At 42.9% G+C, this 14,838-nt stretch overlaps 1 protein-coding gene across 10 annotated transcripts in view; it reads left to right on the top strand.

The window, feature by feature from the left end:
* Positions 1 to 14,838, top strand: part of LOC110979571 (regulating synaptic membrane exocytosis protein 2-like) — an 86,493-nt gene that overhangs the window by 62,721 nt on the left and 8,934 nt on the right. For 9 of the 10 annotated variants that reach the window (XM_087133806.1, XM_022235499.2, XM_087133805.1 and 6 more), the window contains 6 exons: positions 598 to 744; positions 1,148 to 1,978; positions 2,694 to 3,000; positions 12,134 to 12,360; positions 13,011 to 13,149; positions 13,900 to 14,117. In XM_087133806.1, coding sequence (XP_086989932.1) covers positions 598 to 744; positions 1,148 to 1,978; positions 2,694 to 3,000; positions 12,134 to 12,360; positions 13,011 to 13,149; positions 13,900 to 14,117 — 1,869 coding nt within the window. Of the gene's footprint in view, positions 1 to 597; positions 745 to 1,147; positions 1,979 to 2,693; positions 3,001 to 8,856; positions 9,092 to 12,133; positions 12,361 to 13,010; positions 13,150 to 13,899; positions 14,118 to 14,838 lie in introns of those variants that run through there. The other variant, XR_002598212.2, reaches the window with a different exon arrangement.

Below are 14,838 nucleotides of genomic sequence, written 5' to 3'. Positions count from 1 at the left end.
CAAGCTTTGCCCTATAATATGACCTGCGAAGGGTGCCCCCCCCTCAAAAAATGGGGGCCACCTGCTTCCCCCACTTGTCTGTGGACTGTACTGACTAGCAGCCATAGCTACTACCAGTAGGTACCTATGTTACTTCTGGCAGTAGCCGGTTGATTTGGACATACATGTAGCTGTAGCTTAAGGCTTGCCCGGAATCTTGTGACACTTTCGCAGTGCATTGATGTTGGGTTTTTTCAAAGTTAATAGCCCAAACTTGACACAAATATCAGGATACCAGACCAATAATTTGATGGGAGATTTTGAGATGTTTAATTGGTGACAGCCAACACCCTGGTCCCGTGTGACTAGTGCAGTATTATTTGCATTGCACATAGCAGTCCAAATGTGACGCAAACAGTAGAAAAGGACCTGTATGTTAGCCGCAACCAAGTTTCTCAGAAGTCTCCCATTACAGTTGAGCTAACTTGCAAATGATTTGCCGCTAATATGCTAAGATAATTCCATGGACCAGTTTACTTCAACAGACTGCTAATCAGTACCTTGGATGTCTTAGCAATGCCAGAGCCTTTTCACATTCTTTCCTTGACCATTGTCCAGGTTCATCAGTTGTTGGGATTGGGGATGGGGCCAGCGTCTCCTCCCTGGGCAGCAGCTGTAGTCCACCCCCAGCCAGTGAGGATGACAGGCCACCCAACGAGCAGGAATACCCCAGGTCACCCACCGCCCAGCGGCGGTCGGGAATCGGTGAGACGGTCAGATTGTTTACGGCCCAATGACCAGTGTTACGGAATTGTTTCAAGCAGAAAACATTTACTGTACACATTTTGCTAAGAACCATGCAGTCACCAAAAATACACAGTGCATGGAATTTTCATTGCTAACCCTCTTCTGCTTGGCACATATTTTCTGTGCTTGGCAGTTTCATGAGATTGACCTTGGTTGCCTTACAAACCATAGAGTTCAGCTTTTCAATCACCTTTTTGTGCTTACAGTGCTGTGTCACTGTAATTCTGAAAGTAACTGACTTCTTGAATCAGTAGTAATGTTGAAGGTTTTCAGTCTGTAGTTGAAAAATCCCCTTAACCCCTGAATACGAAATTTTGCAAGGGAATTTGTTTTTTGCTAAATGTAATTCTCTGTCTTACAGTGATACCACCTCAACAAGATGAGCTTTCTTCTCACACGCGAGAGCGCCGTGGTTCTGCTAGCACCCTTGCTGTCCCAGAGAGGGCTCCCCGGAGCCGGCCCCGCAGCCCTTCCCCGACCCGACGGGAACGCATGAGCACGGAGCCTGTAGATGTCTACCGCAAACACCAGGAGGCAACGTCCCGTTTTGCCCACTACCAGGATGACACGGATGGGCAAAGCCGACAGTCACCAACTGCAATGAGATCACAGAGAGAGCGGGACCGGGGAGGCTGGGAGTACGAGCGGAGTAGGGACTTGCGAGACCGGGACCTACGGGATCAGGATCTGCGGGAACATGAGCTGAGGGAGCTTGATTTGAGGGAGCGTGATCTGAGGAGCCGTGAGTCAAGGGAACGTGAACTGAGAGACCTCCCGCCACATGAGCTGGACCTGCCGAGCCGCGGCCGGAGTCCTCGTGAACCACACGACCAGGAGCTCCTCGACCGGGAAGGGCGTGATCCTCGTGACCACCGGACCCACCGTGCCCTGTCCCCACCCACCCGGTATGACTACGAGCGGATGAGCGGGCGGCGGTCACGCTCGCCAAGTCGGCGGGCCGACCTGCAGCACGGCGACCCCCATCGCCGGACCCAGTCTGAGAACCGGGGCGAGATGGACTATGAGAGGCAGTACCGGTCACACGCCCGCACGATAACGTCCAACATTGACGCTTCCAGCCTACCAAATTCACCAGTCCACGGGGGTAGAGGGAGTCCTGTATCAACGCCTTCCACACCACGCAAACACAGACAGCTGCCGCAGGTCCCTGCACATCTCAAATCAGATAAAGGTAAGTCTGATTGAACACAGTTTGACATGTCTTTGTCCAGTATTTCAATCCTGCGTCACATTAACTCATCTGAGGCAGGTTTTAGGATAACCGTTTGTCAACCACTGGCTGATATTATTGAAGCAAAACATATCCTTGGTACCAGGCAAATTTGTTCAGTGGTTTACAAATTGTTTGTCTCTTGAATTTTTCCATACTGACCATTTTAGTTGGTATTACTAAAGAGTTACAAGCTCTTGTATATGTTGGATGCTTTCCTGTCCCATATGTAGAACTCTTCCATTTTGCCATTTGATGCACACTGTTCCCCCTTTGTATGATCTTATTCCACAAAGTTGGCCGTAATTCTGATTTCACGTACGTTCTTGCTTGGAATCTTCCTGGATCTTCCACTATACAGGAAGCCAGTGGCATATTCATTCTACTTACATTTCTAATGGATGCCAAGGCCCTTGTGAATTTACCTGTCTTTTACCCTCCCCAACCCTACAAAATCCCCTGAAACCTCCAGATCATAAAACATCTTGAATAAAATGTACTTATGCACCAAGTCTAGAGTCTTACATCATTTTTATATTTTGTCCTTTGTCCTCAAATTTCAAAGATGACTAAGTTGAATGGTCCTAAATTTTCAGCCTCTGCCATCATCATCAAGCTGTTGGCCTTTCCTCTCTGCTAGGGTTCCTCCTTCACCCTTGACCTCTTTTGTTTCCAGGGACAGCCGAAATTGAGGAAAGAGCCCGCCAGATGAAGCTCAAGATGAAGATCAATCAGTACAAGCAGGCAGCAGCCACTGCCAACACCCTTTCTCCCCATGGCGCTGTTGCCTCAACCTCTGCAGGGGGCACTCCCATCCTGGATGCCCCGCCACACCCTCGCCGCAAGCAGAGCCCGGACAACATCTCCATCAAGTCTTCAGACAGCAACGTGTCCAGCACCAGCGACGTGTCAGCCATCACCCAGGCCAGTACGGCCAGCGCCTTCTCCACGCAATCTGAGCGCCGGCCCACCAGAAAACTCAGGTGAGTGCTAGTGAGTGTTGAGGCTGAATACTTCACAAGTGATAGGTACTTGTAAAGTACTCAAGTAATTAACAATTCTTAAGAACTTGAGCACTCAAGTATAGGTACTCAAGTACTATACAAATACTTCACTAAGCACTCGGTTGCCATGTGAAAGTAAAACATGTCTCAAGTACTCACAAGTCTTCACAAGTACCATACATCACATGTCCAGTCCAATTGAAAGTCCTTTTGTTTGTGTAAAACTGTAATAGATATTCTTTTGCTGTTCACAAGTACTTGTGGCAGTCCTTGTGACAACTAGTAAAAAGTACTTGTGAAGTACTTAAGTTTTGGAGTACAAAGCACAGAGTTTGCTGTTGATTGTGAGACTCAGTGATCAGGATTGATGTGTACTGAGCCTTTGTTTGAGTGACACTCTTAGTGTCCAAAGAGTGTAGCCCATAATAGTGTCTCAGAAACAGATCTTGCACCAACGTCATGGAGTTCCTCAGCATATAGATTTGCAGAACACCACAAACAGCATGCCTTATACCAAAACCATGGCATCTATCAAAATGCTGTCTTCATTGCTTATAGTCTTAGCAAAAGATGACCCAGAGACCAGTGTGTACTATGAGCAAAACAGAAATGTGGCATTCTGGTTGATTATCTGCTTTTTCCTGGGGCACAGTAGAATGCTGTTGCAGTCTTGGATATGCAACAAAATGTAATTGAGATGAATTTGAAGGACTGGAACGAAATTTGGCCCGGTCAATTCGAGAAGCCAAAATCACCTCCCTCAGTCTGGCTTTGGCATTGGTTGAAATTTCTTTATCTTGATGCAGAGAGGTGTGGTATAAAAATGGAATATGCCGTATGGAGTGCAGTGTGTCTTCAAACCCCACCAACTCTTGGCACCATTACTAATGCTTCGCCCAAAATCATTTCTACATCTCTATCCACTTACGCACACAATTCTCCTAAGCAAATGCTTAACCATGTTTCTGAAAATAACACCATAAGATTGCAGAATGCCAAACATGTTTACATTCTTGCTAACAGGTAGCTCTTTCTGGGGTAACAGAAACACTAACAAAACACTTGGTACCTTTTTCTCGTGCTTTAAACGTCAACAAGTTTCCTTTTTATACCATGTCCCCTAAAGCCTTGATGTTTATTTGTACCTTGCTTATTTAAGTCAGACTTACCTGTTGGATGTCATAGATTTAAATTCTAAACAGTAGAGATAAATGTAACCGCCCCCACAGAGATGCCAGTGTCTGTACCTTTAAAATAACTTGTGAAGTTAAGTGTCCATTGGGTAAAATGCTGTAACTTGACTTGAGTCAGACAAAAATTCCAACCTATTAATTAAAATAACTTGTGAAGTTAAGTATCCATTGGGTAAAATGCTGTAACTTGACTAGAGTCAGACAAAAATTACAACCTATTAATTTTTTTTTCTAATGGGGAAGCAGGATGAAATCTCAGTAGGCAGTGCTATAACAATTTCATATTTTTTGGACATAATGCCGGTAGATAACTAAATTTGACAGGAACAGTTGTAACAGAGGCGCGTCCACCGATAATTTTTTTTTTTACCTGTATCTTTAAATTTTTTTTTTTACCTGCATCTTTAAAGTACATGTACCGGTACATGTATTTCTCTCTTGGATAGTTGGTTTTTTTTTTGTTTAAAGTAAAGTGAAAGACGTTAAATTTACAATATACAGACTTCATGGCAAGGGGATAAATGTTATCTTTTAAATCTGTTAATGTGACCAGCTGTACCATCATTTATCTTTAGATGCATGAAATATTGCAGTCCGTAGTCTCTATCTTTATTAAGTGCCACAGTTTATCAAATGGACTGGGATCAACATTACTTTAGCCAAAGTATTGGCTGTGCTGGTATGATGGGAGGGGGGGGAGTACACAGATAGTTTGTGTTAATTCATACAGGGTGCTTCACTTGGTTTTTTAACGATGCCTGCCAGGTTTTATCAAACAGCTTTGTTATGGCAGCTGCCAGTTACAGGCATTTAATGAATTTGCTCACACAGTGTCTTGGAGCCCAGGTGCACTGTGGGAAGTCCATGCTGAAGCAGGGCCCTTGTGCGGGTAGCCTGTAACTACCAAAGATTTTATGGGCTACAGGGATGAGAGGCATGAATGTGGCTGGCTCAGGCTAAGGTGTAATCATATTCAAATTTATGAAAATGAGTTTTCCAACTGAAACCGGCAATACTGGTAGTTGTTCATGTGATGACAATTTCAAATAAGTCTTCTCCTCATTTGTGGACAAAAGACCCTAAAATGAATAATGATAAATAATAATGCCAATAAAATTACCCCCAAGTGAATAATTTACCCTAAATTTCCATAGGTCTACTCGCAAATCTAGTGTGGACTTTTATTTTTATACGCCTATGGTAGCATTGCTTCAGAAGGGCATTGTTCAAATTTTGTTAGAGTAAAATAAAAAGGTATCAATAATTTGCATCGATACTGTAAAGTATTTGATTCATGTAGCAGATGCCTAGCGTTTGAGTAAAACTTATCAGACAGATGTCAGTGCTTAACAAAATAATGTTGAAGCTTGATGAAAGTTGATTCAGGATACTCTCATCACACTCTCATACCAATTTTATCGGCTGATCAGTAATTGAAACATTTCAGTGTACATATTTTTAAGTCAAGCTGATGCTGTGGTGAGGTACGTGCATAATTGTCAGTTGGTAATTGTGAGATACATGTACATGTACATGTTATCGCTGTGTGTGCTACCAGCATGTGCCAACATTTTTGTATGGCATGAAGCTGTAAATTTACACATTTTAGTAGCTTAAGGAAAATGGATCTTTTTTAAAGATAGAATTGAATTGTATGCCATACATGTACATTAATAGATGTGTGTTAACATTGGATTGTTACACTGAGAATCAGAGGACTGCAGATCTGTCTCAACAACTATATCCCTGTACCGGTACTCTGATCGGCCACACAACAACCTTCCTCCACTCTGATCAGCCAGACAACAACCTTCCTCCACTCTGATCAGCCAGACAACAACCTTCCTCCGCTCTGATCAGCCAGACAACAACCTTCCTCCACTCTGATTGGCCAGACAACAACCTTCCTCCACTCTGATCAGCCAGACAGCAACCTTCCTCCACTCTGATTAGCCACACAACAACCTTCCTCCACTCTGATTGGCCACACAACAACCTTCCTCCACTCTGATTGGCCAGACAGCAACCTTCCTCCGCTCTGATCAGCCAGACAGCAACCTTCCTCCACTCTGATCGGCCACACAACAACCTTCCTCCACTCTGATTGGCCACACAACAACCTTCCTCCACTCTGATTGGCCAGACAGCAACCTTCCTCCGCTCTGATCAGCCAGACAGCAACCTTCCTCCACTCTGATCAGCCAGACAACAACCCCTTCTACTCTAAGAACTCAGGCAAATGCAACCACTGACCCAGTGCACACTGATGTGCACGTTGATGCGCAAGTCGACTCGGCACAGAAGGTCAGCAATGCTGAAAATGGCTTTTCGGAGTATGGAAGCAACAGTTGAACTAGAGAAGGGCATTGATGGGTGGAGAGCACCACCCCTCTCTTGAACACACCCTGTGGTGGTCATCATCATGAGAATCTCAGAGATGTTGACCCCCTTCCCCCCTCTGTAGCCCTCTTTGTCCCAGCTTTGTCCCTTCTTTTGTGTACACCTCTTTCATGTAAAAGCTCCCGTTTGTGGCATGATCGTGCAAAATTGTGAAGCTGCATGGGTAGCGGTATAGTATAGGCACCAAACAAGTACATGAACATGCACAGCGATTTACAACATTTTTACTTAGGGTTCAGTGTTGATACTTTTCTTTTCCTCTTGAAAATTCACCTGTCTGGGTGCAGTACAAATATTCACGTTCATAGGCATAGTCGCAGGTATACTTTTTTGTATTTAATTCCTTTTTTTCCCACATGTACATGTATGTGTATTGATGTTCCAGCTTACTGCCAACAAAACATATATGGAACTTTTAGCTTGGAAAATAGTAGATTTGCACAGAATTTCTCCAGGTTACAGTCTAAAGTGTTCAAGGTGGTGTTTTCATAATGGAAAAAACATATACCAGGACTGTGATAGAAATTAGTTTAGGAGGCTTCCTGTACTGTCATGCTCACCAAAGGTCGTACAGCGCCGCATAGCGGCGCAAGATGCCGAACTTGTTATCGCATGGGCGCCATTTGAGCAAGCGATACGTCTGCGCAATGCATATGAATGCAAAGGCGCAGGCGCCGCAGCAGGCACGTGCACCCGGTGAGCCTGCGCCTAAGCATTACCCTAAACTGCGCAGGTCGTATCGTTTGCTCATATGGCGCCCATGGTAATTACACCCTTTGGACAGAGTTATCCATCTTGCGCCTTCGGTGCTATATGATCTTTGGTGCTAACAGGGGTTGTGCCCAAATTCCATTCCTACTAAACCAATGTCTTTGCTTTTTACCTCCTCTCCTCTTTTAGTATTGATTACATTCGGAGCTTATTTTTGAGTATATGCAAATTAACCATTGGTAGAGGTTTTTGGTTTTGGTTTTTATTTCTTCGTATTTCCTCTCGAGGGTGCTGAAGGTCATATTAGTCTCTCCATTTCTTACAAACATGTAGACCATTCCATTTTTGTACTTGTGACATGTATAATGAAAATCTCATTGCATTGCCATGTTTGTTTATTTTTCAAAGTCTTTCGTCATTGCATGCTTCATGCATCATCAGCTCTTTCATAATTTCATTAATGTTTCATGGCTATTTGTGTCTTTTAATGCCGGGATGCATGTGTATGTTGGATAGATGAGAGTAGTTGGACATTTGGTTGTGAATTGGCAGAAATGTCATCTTTCAAAAATTCTTCTGTAGTTTTTGCCATGTATTTGGCCAAGATGCACTCATTTTGATGTTTTAGGATGTCTCGACTCAGTTGTTTGAGGGGTCCCTGATTAAAAAATGTCAGGCAGTATTTAAACTAGGGCAGATTTGATGCCACTAGGAGCACCAGTAGTGAGTCAATCACCTGGTTAGTCAGATAACTTCATCAGCTAGTTCATCAAGTCGTTCATCGGCTATGGAGGCTTTGCACAATAGCCATCTTGGAGGGCAATTTTGTTCCACAGGGAAATCTCCTTTGTGCCTACCCTGTGAAACTGTCTCCAAAATGGCAGCCATGCAAACCCTCTGTTCGCTAATTCATGAAGGTCACTGTGCAAGGATCTCATCTCACAAGCATTGTTTGGTGGGAAAAATTCTGCCCAAATCAGATCTCTTTGTCCATCAAGTGAAAGGCTTACCATGTCAAAAACTACAGCTGTATTGAATGTGGATGTAATTTCTTCAGTTGTGTACACTGTGAAGTATGCTCCACAACAAAATGAAACCTTGGGTGTAGGTCATCTGTCCCCACTCCCACTACAGTGTACTTTTTGTGGACACACAAAGAAAAGAATAAATCCCACATCAGAAAGTATTTAGAAAATGTGTAAATGAAACCTGGAAAGTATTTTTGTCACTATTCCAAAAAGGCCTACACGTTCATGAAGTATATCACATTTATGTTTTATCAAAAAGACAAATAAGAGTGACAGTTTGTTGTAAAACAGGGTATTGACTTCTTTCATACAAAGTCTCATTTTGTTGGGGAAGATTTTTCAGTGAATTCTGTTTTTTCTCTTGTCTTCATCAATCCTCTTTCTGTGGTAAATGTTCTCATGTTAGAAGCAGCTTGTCTTCCTCAAAGGCCTCCCCTGCTCTCACAAACCATGTTTCTGGGTAAGCCCTTGTTATCACCAGTCGTGTCCAAACAAACTTGCAGAGTGACCCCATCGTCTGTCACCGGGGCCGTTACCAGACTGTCCCAGTCCGTGCACCAGACCGGCCCGCGTCACGCCATGGATTCGAGCGAACCTGCGTCACCGCTCGGAATGGCAACGAACGATTTGCCCCAATTGAAAGTATCTCATGATGCTGACAAATGGTTTCGTCTCAGGAAGTAGAAACCAGGAGAGCTGAAAAGGCAAATGTGAATGAACGGTGAGACGTGAAGAGATGTAAGTAATGACGTAGATAGATGATTGGGTAGTTACGTTATAGATTTAAGGAATCTTAAGCTTGTAAAATGTTGTCAATGAAATGTGGATAACAAATCAGCATAGAGTTGCTGTAAATAATGTACTTGTAGATGCTTTGTTAATACATGTAAGCAGAGCTTGGGGGAAATAAATAAAATTCCTATCTTTCAATTTCTTATTTGGTAAACTGGTACAGTCCAAATAGTAATGGCTTTGTCATCTACCAGCAAAAATGCACTGCCAGTAAATTACCCACTGCTATCCATTAACGCTATGTGCTTTATGTAAATGGACCTTTTTAATATTCCAGTTCCCACATTGGTTTCTGTTTTAAAAAAGCAAACCTGTGTTTGTGCATGTACACGTACATACATGTACAACGTTTTTTGCCTCATTTATGTTGAGTAGTTGGGAATTCTGTATGTTAACTCCAGCCTTAGCCCGTGCGCAGCGGTTCTGTTTCATAAGTTTGGGGGGTTGTGATGTGACATACGACTTGTCAGGTTTATTGGCAGTGTCTACCTTGATACAAACTGTGACAATGGCACATGTGGGAGCAGTGGATAGATGTGATAGCGTTCTGTAGACTTGAAGGATTAGACAACATTAGGGGTGCATTTTGAAAAGCCTGTGCTCTTGTTGAGTTGACATTTAGTGGGTATCTGATCAACCATGTGTGAGAGAAAAATGGTAAGTTAAATTGTGGTTTGTTTTTGTTCCTGTAACTGTAAAAGCTGAACTCACTGTTTTTGTCATGACCTTACCTTTGGTGGAGTTTATACAAGCTAAAGCTCATGATGTAGACAGCTAGTAATGTGACTTGAAGGGCCTGTTAGTTTGACATGGATCAGGATCTTGCTTAATGATGCCATTGCTGGCATTGCTGTTTCACTCCAACTATTAGGCAAGATCTGGTTCTAGTAAAGTACTGGTAACTTGGGATCACTGATTGCAATCTGGATCCACATGAAACAAACAGGCCCAAAATTACTCATTGTTGTATCCGTATTGTTCAAGTTTCAAAACCTTTCAAACATACGGCTATAGGGAATGGGTACTTCATATCCAGTGTTCCAAGGAAAACATACCAACCTTTGCTCTATACAGGTGGTTATGAGGTGTTTATCGTTTTCATTTTGTACCGTAGTACTATTTTACCTTCTAGATAACTGTTTTCATAAATGGCTCCGGAACAATGGAACAAGTTATATCTCAAAATTTGTCATTTAAAATCGCTTCAATTTTGAAATGAAAATCTGAGACAAATACCTTCTTCAGGTGGCTTTTTAACTGATGAAGAGTTTACATTGCTGCATTTTCAGGCGCATATTTGTGTGTGTTTAGACTTGGGGGCTTGTACTTTATAATCAGATGTTTCCTTTTAGTTGTTGCCTTGTCCATTTTATTCCTCTTACTCTGGTTGTTAAATTTAGGATTTGTTTGAAGGATGCATGGCCAATTATTTTCATGAAAGTAAAGTAATGCAAATTGCAAACTGATTATTACTCGAATTAGAAAAGTGTGTGGGAATTAAACTCTTCAATAAAAATTTAAATGTCCACATTCCAATTTCTAAGCATAACCTTGGCCCTGCATAACTGATACAAATTTCAATTTTCAATATGTTATGGTAATTAGCATTGGTTTATTTAAAGCACAGTGTGGCTTTGACTTTTCTCTCTCAGAGCATGTTTGAAGTGATCGGCACATGTCAGTCGACCAAACTAACCCTGGATATAAACTTGTCACTGGAATTCAGAAAGGAATGGTCGGGTCACCTGCACTTGCCCATTTTCCAGTTCTTTCTGTGGGGATGGGACAGTGCCACTGGTTTGAAATATAAATTTGTATTATTGGCAGTATTTTAAGCAAGACCAAATACAAGACCAGTCTCAAGGCCAGATGAAGTAAGTTATAAGACCAGATGTAAGGCCAGGCATAAGATCAGTTACAAGACCAGTCACATGACCAGATGAAGATTAGTCATAAGACCAGACATAAGGCCAGCATAAGATCAGTTACAAGACCAGTCTCAAGACCAGTCACTAGTAACAGGTTGAACACTGACTAAAATGCCTTTGTTACAGTTCATTTGAATGGCGTTTTTCTTGAATTTTGTAGACTTAAAGTCTTTTGTTGGTCTTGTGATCATCTTAAGGGATCTCGACTACAACACTAGTGACAGTATACTGAAATGTGCATAATTTATGACAAGAAATCTATAGCAGGCGTACAACATTTCTGCATTACCCACCTGCGGGGCACCTGCTTTGGGGTTTTTATTTACTAGTGGTTACATTTCTTTGAAAGTGACAACAGTGCTTTTAATGTGATGTCACCATCCATTTCAGAAGTATCTGGTTTTTTTTAAGTGGCCAATTTTTGTTCATAATTTCAAGACTCAGTAGTCTGTTCTTTTGTCAGAGCTTTCCATAGCCAAGTAGTTGTGACACAGATTTTTGTATTGTGATATCATGTACCCGATAGCAACAGTCTCGCTGTTTCGATCAATTGACAAATCATTTGATTGCTACTCACAGCCCCCGATGCCTTAGTGTCTACGCACATATGCAAATCACAAAATGTAAATCCTGTTACAGATACATGTACATGTACCATTTTTTTTTGTCGGGCTGTCTACTGGTACAGTGTACCTCATACCATATTTTAAACATGCATGAGTTTAAAATTAGAAATTAACAGAAAATAAATATGTGGCTGTTATGTAGAAAGGCCTGTCTGGATTATACCTACATCAAGGAAGACTGTCACTCACAGATGTTTTTGACAAACCATACCAGCAGCACATGAAAGTATGCAAGGACATGGAATCATAAAATTGAAACACACTGAATTAAAAAACATGAGGTCGTGCTGAATTTTAAATACTGTTTGTATTTACAGTTCTTGGAAATCACTCCCACACAACACTACGACTCCCATAATGCAAATTCAGCGCTCTCCAACATTATGTAAATCATTATGACACATTTCGTAAATCCTTTGTTTTCTTCTCCACAGTGCCTTTACCGCGAAAATGCAAGAGTCTGCTCCCGTGAAGAAACCACTGAACCGAAGCAACAGTAGTGCTGATATGTACACGTATGATCGGAACGAGGGCAGTATATCAGATTCGGCAGCTGACACAAACATTCAAGAGGGCAAGAAACGTCGAGCAAGCATTGGGTACAAGATGGCGTCACTTGTGGGTCTGTCCAAGAAGAGTAACAGCACGTCCAATTTGGCAGGTAGGGTGTTGGTCGCGTTTGAACAAGACTGTTGTGTTGCTGGTTGGCTGTGATACTAGGCTAGGTTAGGATTTGGGCTATACCTGGCCTGGTTCAGCTTGGCTTGGCAAAGTTTTGTTTGGCTTGGCTTGGTCAGGCTTGGTTCCTCAGAGTGTGGCTCGACTGGGCTTTATTTTACAGGCTCAGCTTGGCATGACTTGTCTCAGTTCAGATTGACTCAGCTGAAATGGGCTTGCTATGGCTTGGCTGAGCTTGACTTTGTTCAGCCTTACTCAACTTGATTGGGCTCTTGCAGTGCTATTTTGTCTAGGTACAGCTTCTCTCCTCTGGCATCTCTTTGCTTAGCTTGGCTAGACTCAGTTTGCCCAGGCCCCACTCACAGCATTGCTTAGCATGGCTTGGTTTAGTGCAACTCAGCTTTGCTCAGCTCCACTTCACTCAGCTTTGCAAGACTCAGCTCAACCTTGCGCAGCTGTGCTGGACTCAATTTTAAAGAAATAATACTAAAATTTTGTTCACCCTTGTGCAGTTAGTATTCTTTAAAGTTAAATGCTCGCTCTGTCAAGTTTAAATCCGCTAAATTTGCTGAACATGTTGAGTAATGTTCATTGGATTTCTTTTATCTCCCAACAACTCTTTTCATCTTACAGGCAAGAAGCCAAGGAGCAGTATAGTACGTAGTGAAGAGGTTGGTCTAGCTGCTGAGATGAGGAATCGTCTACAGAAGCAAGCCAGCCGAGAGAGCACGGACGGCAGTGTCTGCAGTTTTAGCAGTGACAGCTCAAGCCAGTGAGTAGTTACAAACTTTCACAGTATTGATCTACCCATGGACTTCTCATCAAGGTTGTTAGGTTCTCAAGTTAATCAGTTACAAGTTTTCCAATCTAAAGTTGAGCCACAAGTTAGGGCATGCTTTGGCTCACAGGAAACTCAAAAATATGACCCAGTCGAACCAAACCTGTCACAAGTTGCCAGAGCCCCTTTGAGTTAAAGGCTTATGAAAGAATCTGGCACAATATAAAATGATAGGAACCTTCAACGTTTTTTCCTCTGCGAAACTGTCATACATCCAAATAAAGAGCTCGGTGTACCCTTTCTTATGCAAACTAAGATTGAAGTTGCAGAGAAGGATTTGCCTAAGACTCATTTTATGAAATCTGAGCACTAATATTCCTTGCATCATAAAGATGAACAGAATCAAAGGCTATGCTTCTCCAATGACAACCAATTGCCACAATGCTCAACCTATGATCACCAGCTGAAACAGTCAGCAGCAGAAACCCATCTCTGTTAACTAGTCTAAGCAACTATATCTGGGATAAAGCCTTACAGATTACGTTTGGGGCCATTTTACCAGTTGTATATATGTTACATTTGGGAGCTATGATTGTGACTTATCTTGATGAATTTTGACCGTAATTTAAATAGCAATGTTCGCCCTTAAATATTACTGCACAGGCAACAGGTATGCCACAGACCAACCACCAGTGGCCGTTTGATCAAACTTTTTCTGTCTCTTGTTATTTTTTCCTCCTCAAGACTGTGGCTACCCGGCAACTTCCGCCTGGGCCCTGAGGGCCAGTTTGACGGCTTCCTGGAGGGGCTTGGCCCTGCCCAGCTGGTGGGGAGGCAGGTGCTGGGCTCGCCCTGCCTGGGGGACATCCAAGTGGGCCTGGAGGACAAGAGGGGCAAGCTGGAGGTGGAGATCATCCGGGCCCGGGGGCTCATCTCGAAGTCGGTCTCCAAGGTCCCTCCTGGTGAGTTGTGTGTCATCCACAAGTGTTGCAGTTGAGTCCATCACATGTCCCTGCAAGTCCATCACAAGTCATCTAGTCTTAAAGCCAAGTCATAAGCCATTGAAATTAACTGTGACAAAAGCATTCCTTTGTCACTGTTCACCCTGTTACTAGTGACTGGTCTTTTGAAAGGACTTGGGACTGGATTGTGGAAAGGGCTGGACTGCAGCGCTGGTTTGCAAACTGCTTATTATTTTCCCAGGTTGACACCAGACAGGGACTATTTTCATGGAGTTTCTTAAGTAGAGAAATTGGCTAAACATAGAAAATGTTTACTTATTGGACACAGCTTACCAGCCTCAAGTTCACGTAGAGCTGCACACAGACATTACCACTAAGCAGATGTTAGCAAAAATCAGCTGGCAACCAATTTGGAGTACTTAGCATGTCTGTGTAGTCGGTAACCTTTTAAGCTAAGCATATATTTTGTGCTTGATGAATATCTGTCCTTAGTAGTTGTACGAAATTGGCCCCTTAATTTCATATTGCCACGTATGTTACAGGGGACGTGTGGCCCAGTGGGTGAGGGTGTAGCCTCTGATCAGAGGGTCGGATGTTCAAATCCTAGCAGGCGGTTACATGTTGTGATCTCTGGCAAGTCACTTCACCCGTATGTGCCTCTCTTGCCACCCAGGACTGTAAAGGGGTACTTGTGAGGACAGAGGGTTACTGTGTCTTAGCT

The sequence above is a fragment of the Acanthaster planci genome, linkage group LG02, assembly GCF_054643075.1.
Source record: "Acanthaster planci isolate LZ-2023a linkage group LG02, COTS_SCS, whole genome shotgun sequence".
NCBI classification, from domain to species: domain Eukaryota; kingdom Metazoa; phylum Echinodermata; class Asteroidea; order Valvatida; family Acanthasteridae; genus Acanthaster; species Acanthaster planci.
Note: the sequence above shows the minus strand (reverse complement) of the source record. Positions and strands in the feature narration are given on the sequence as shown.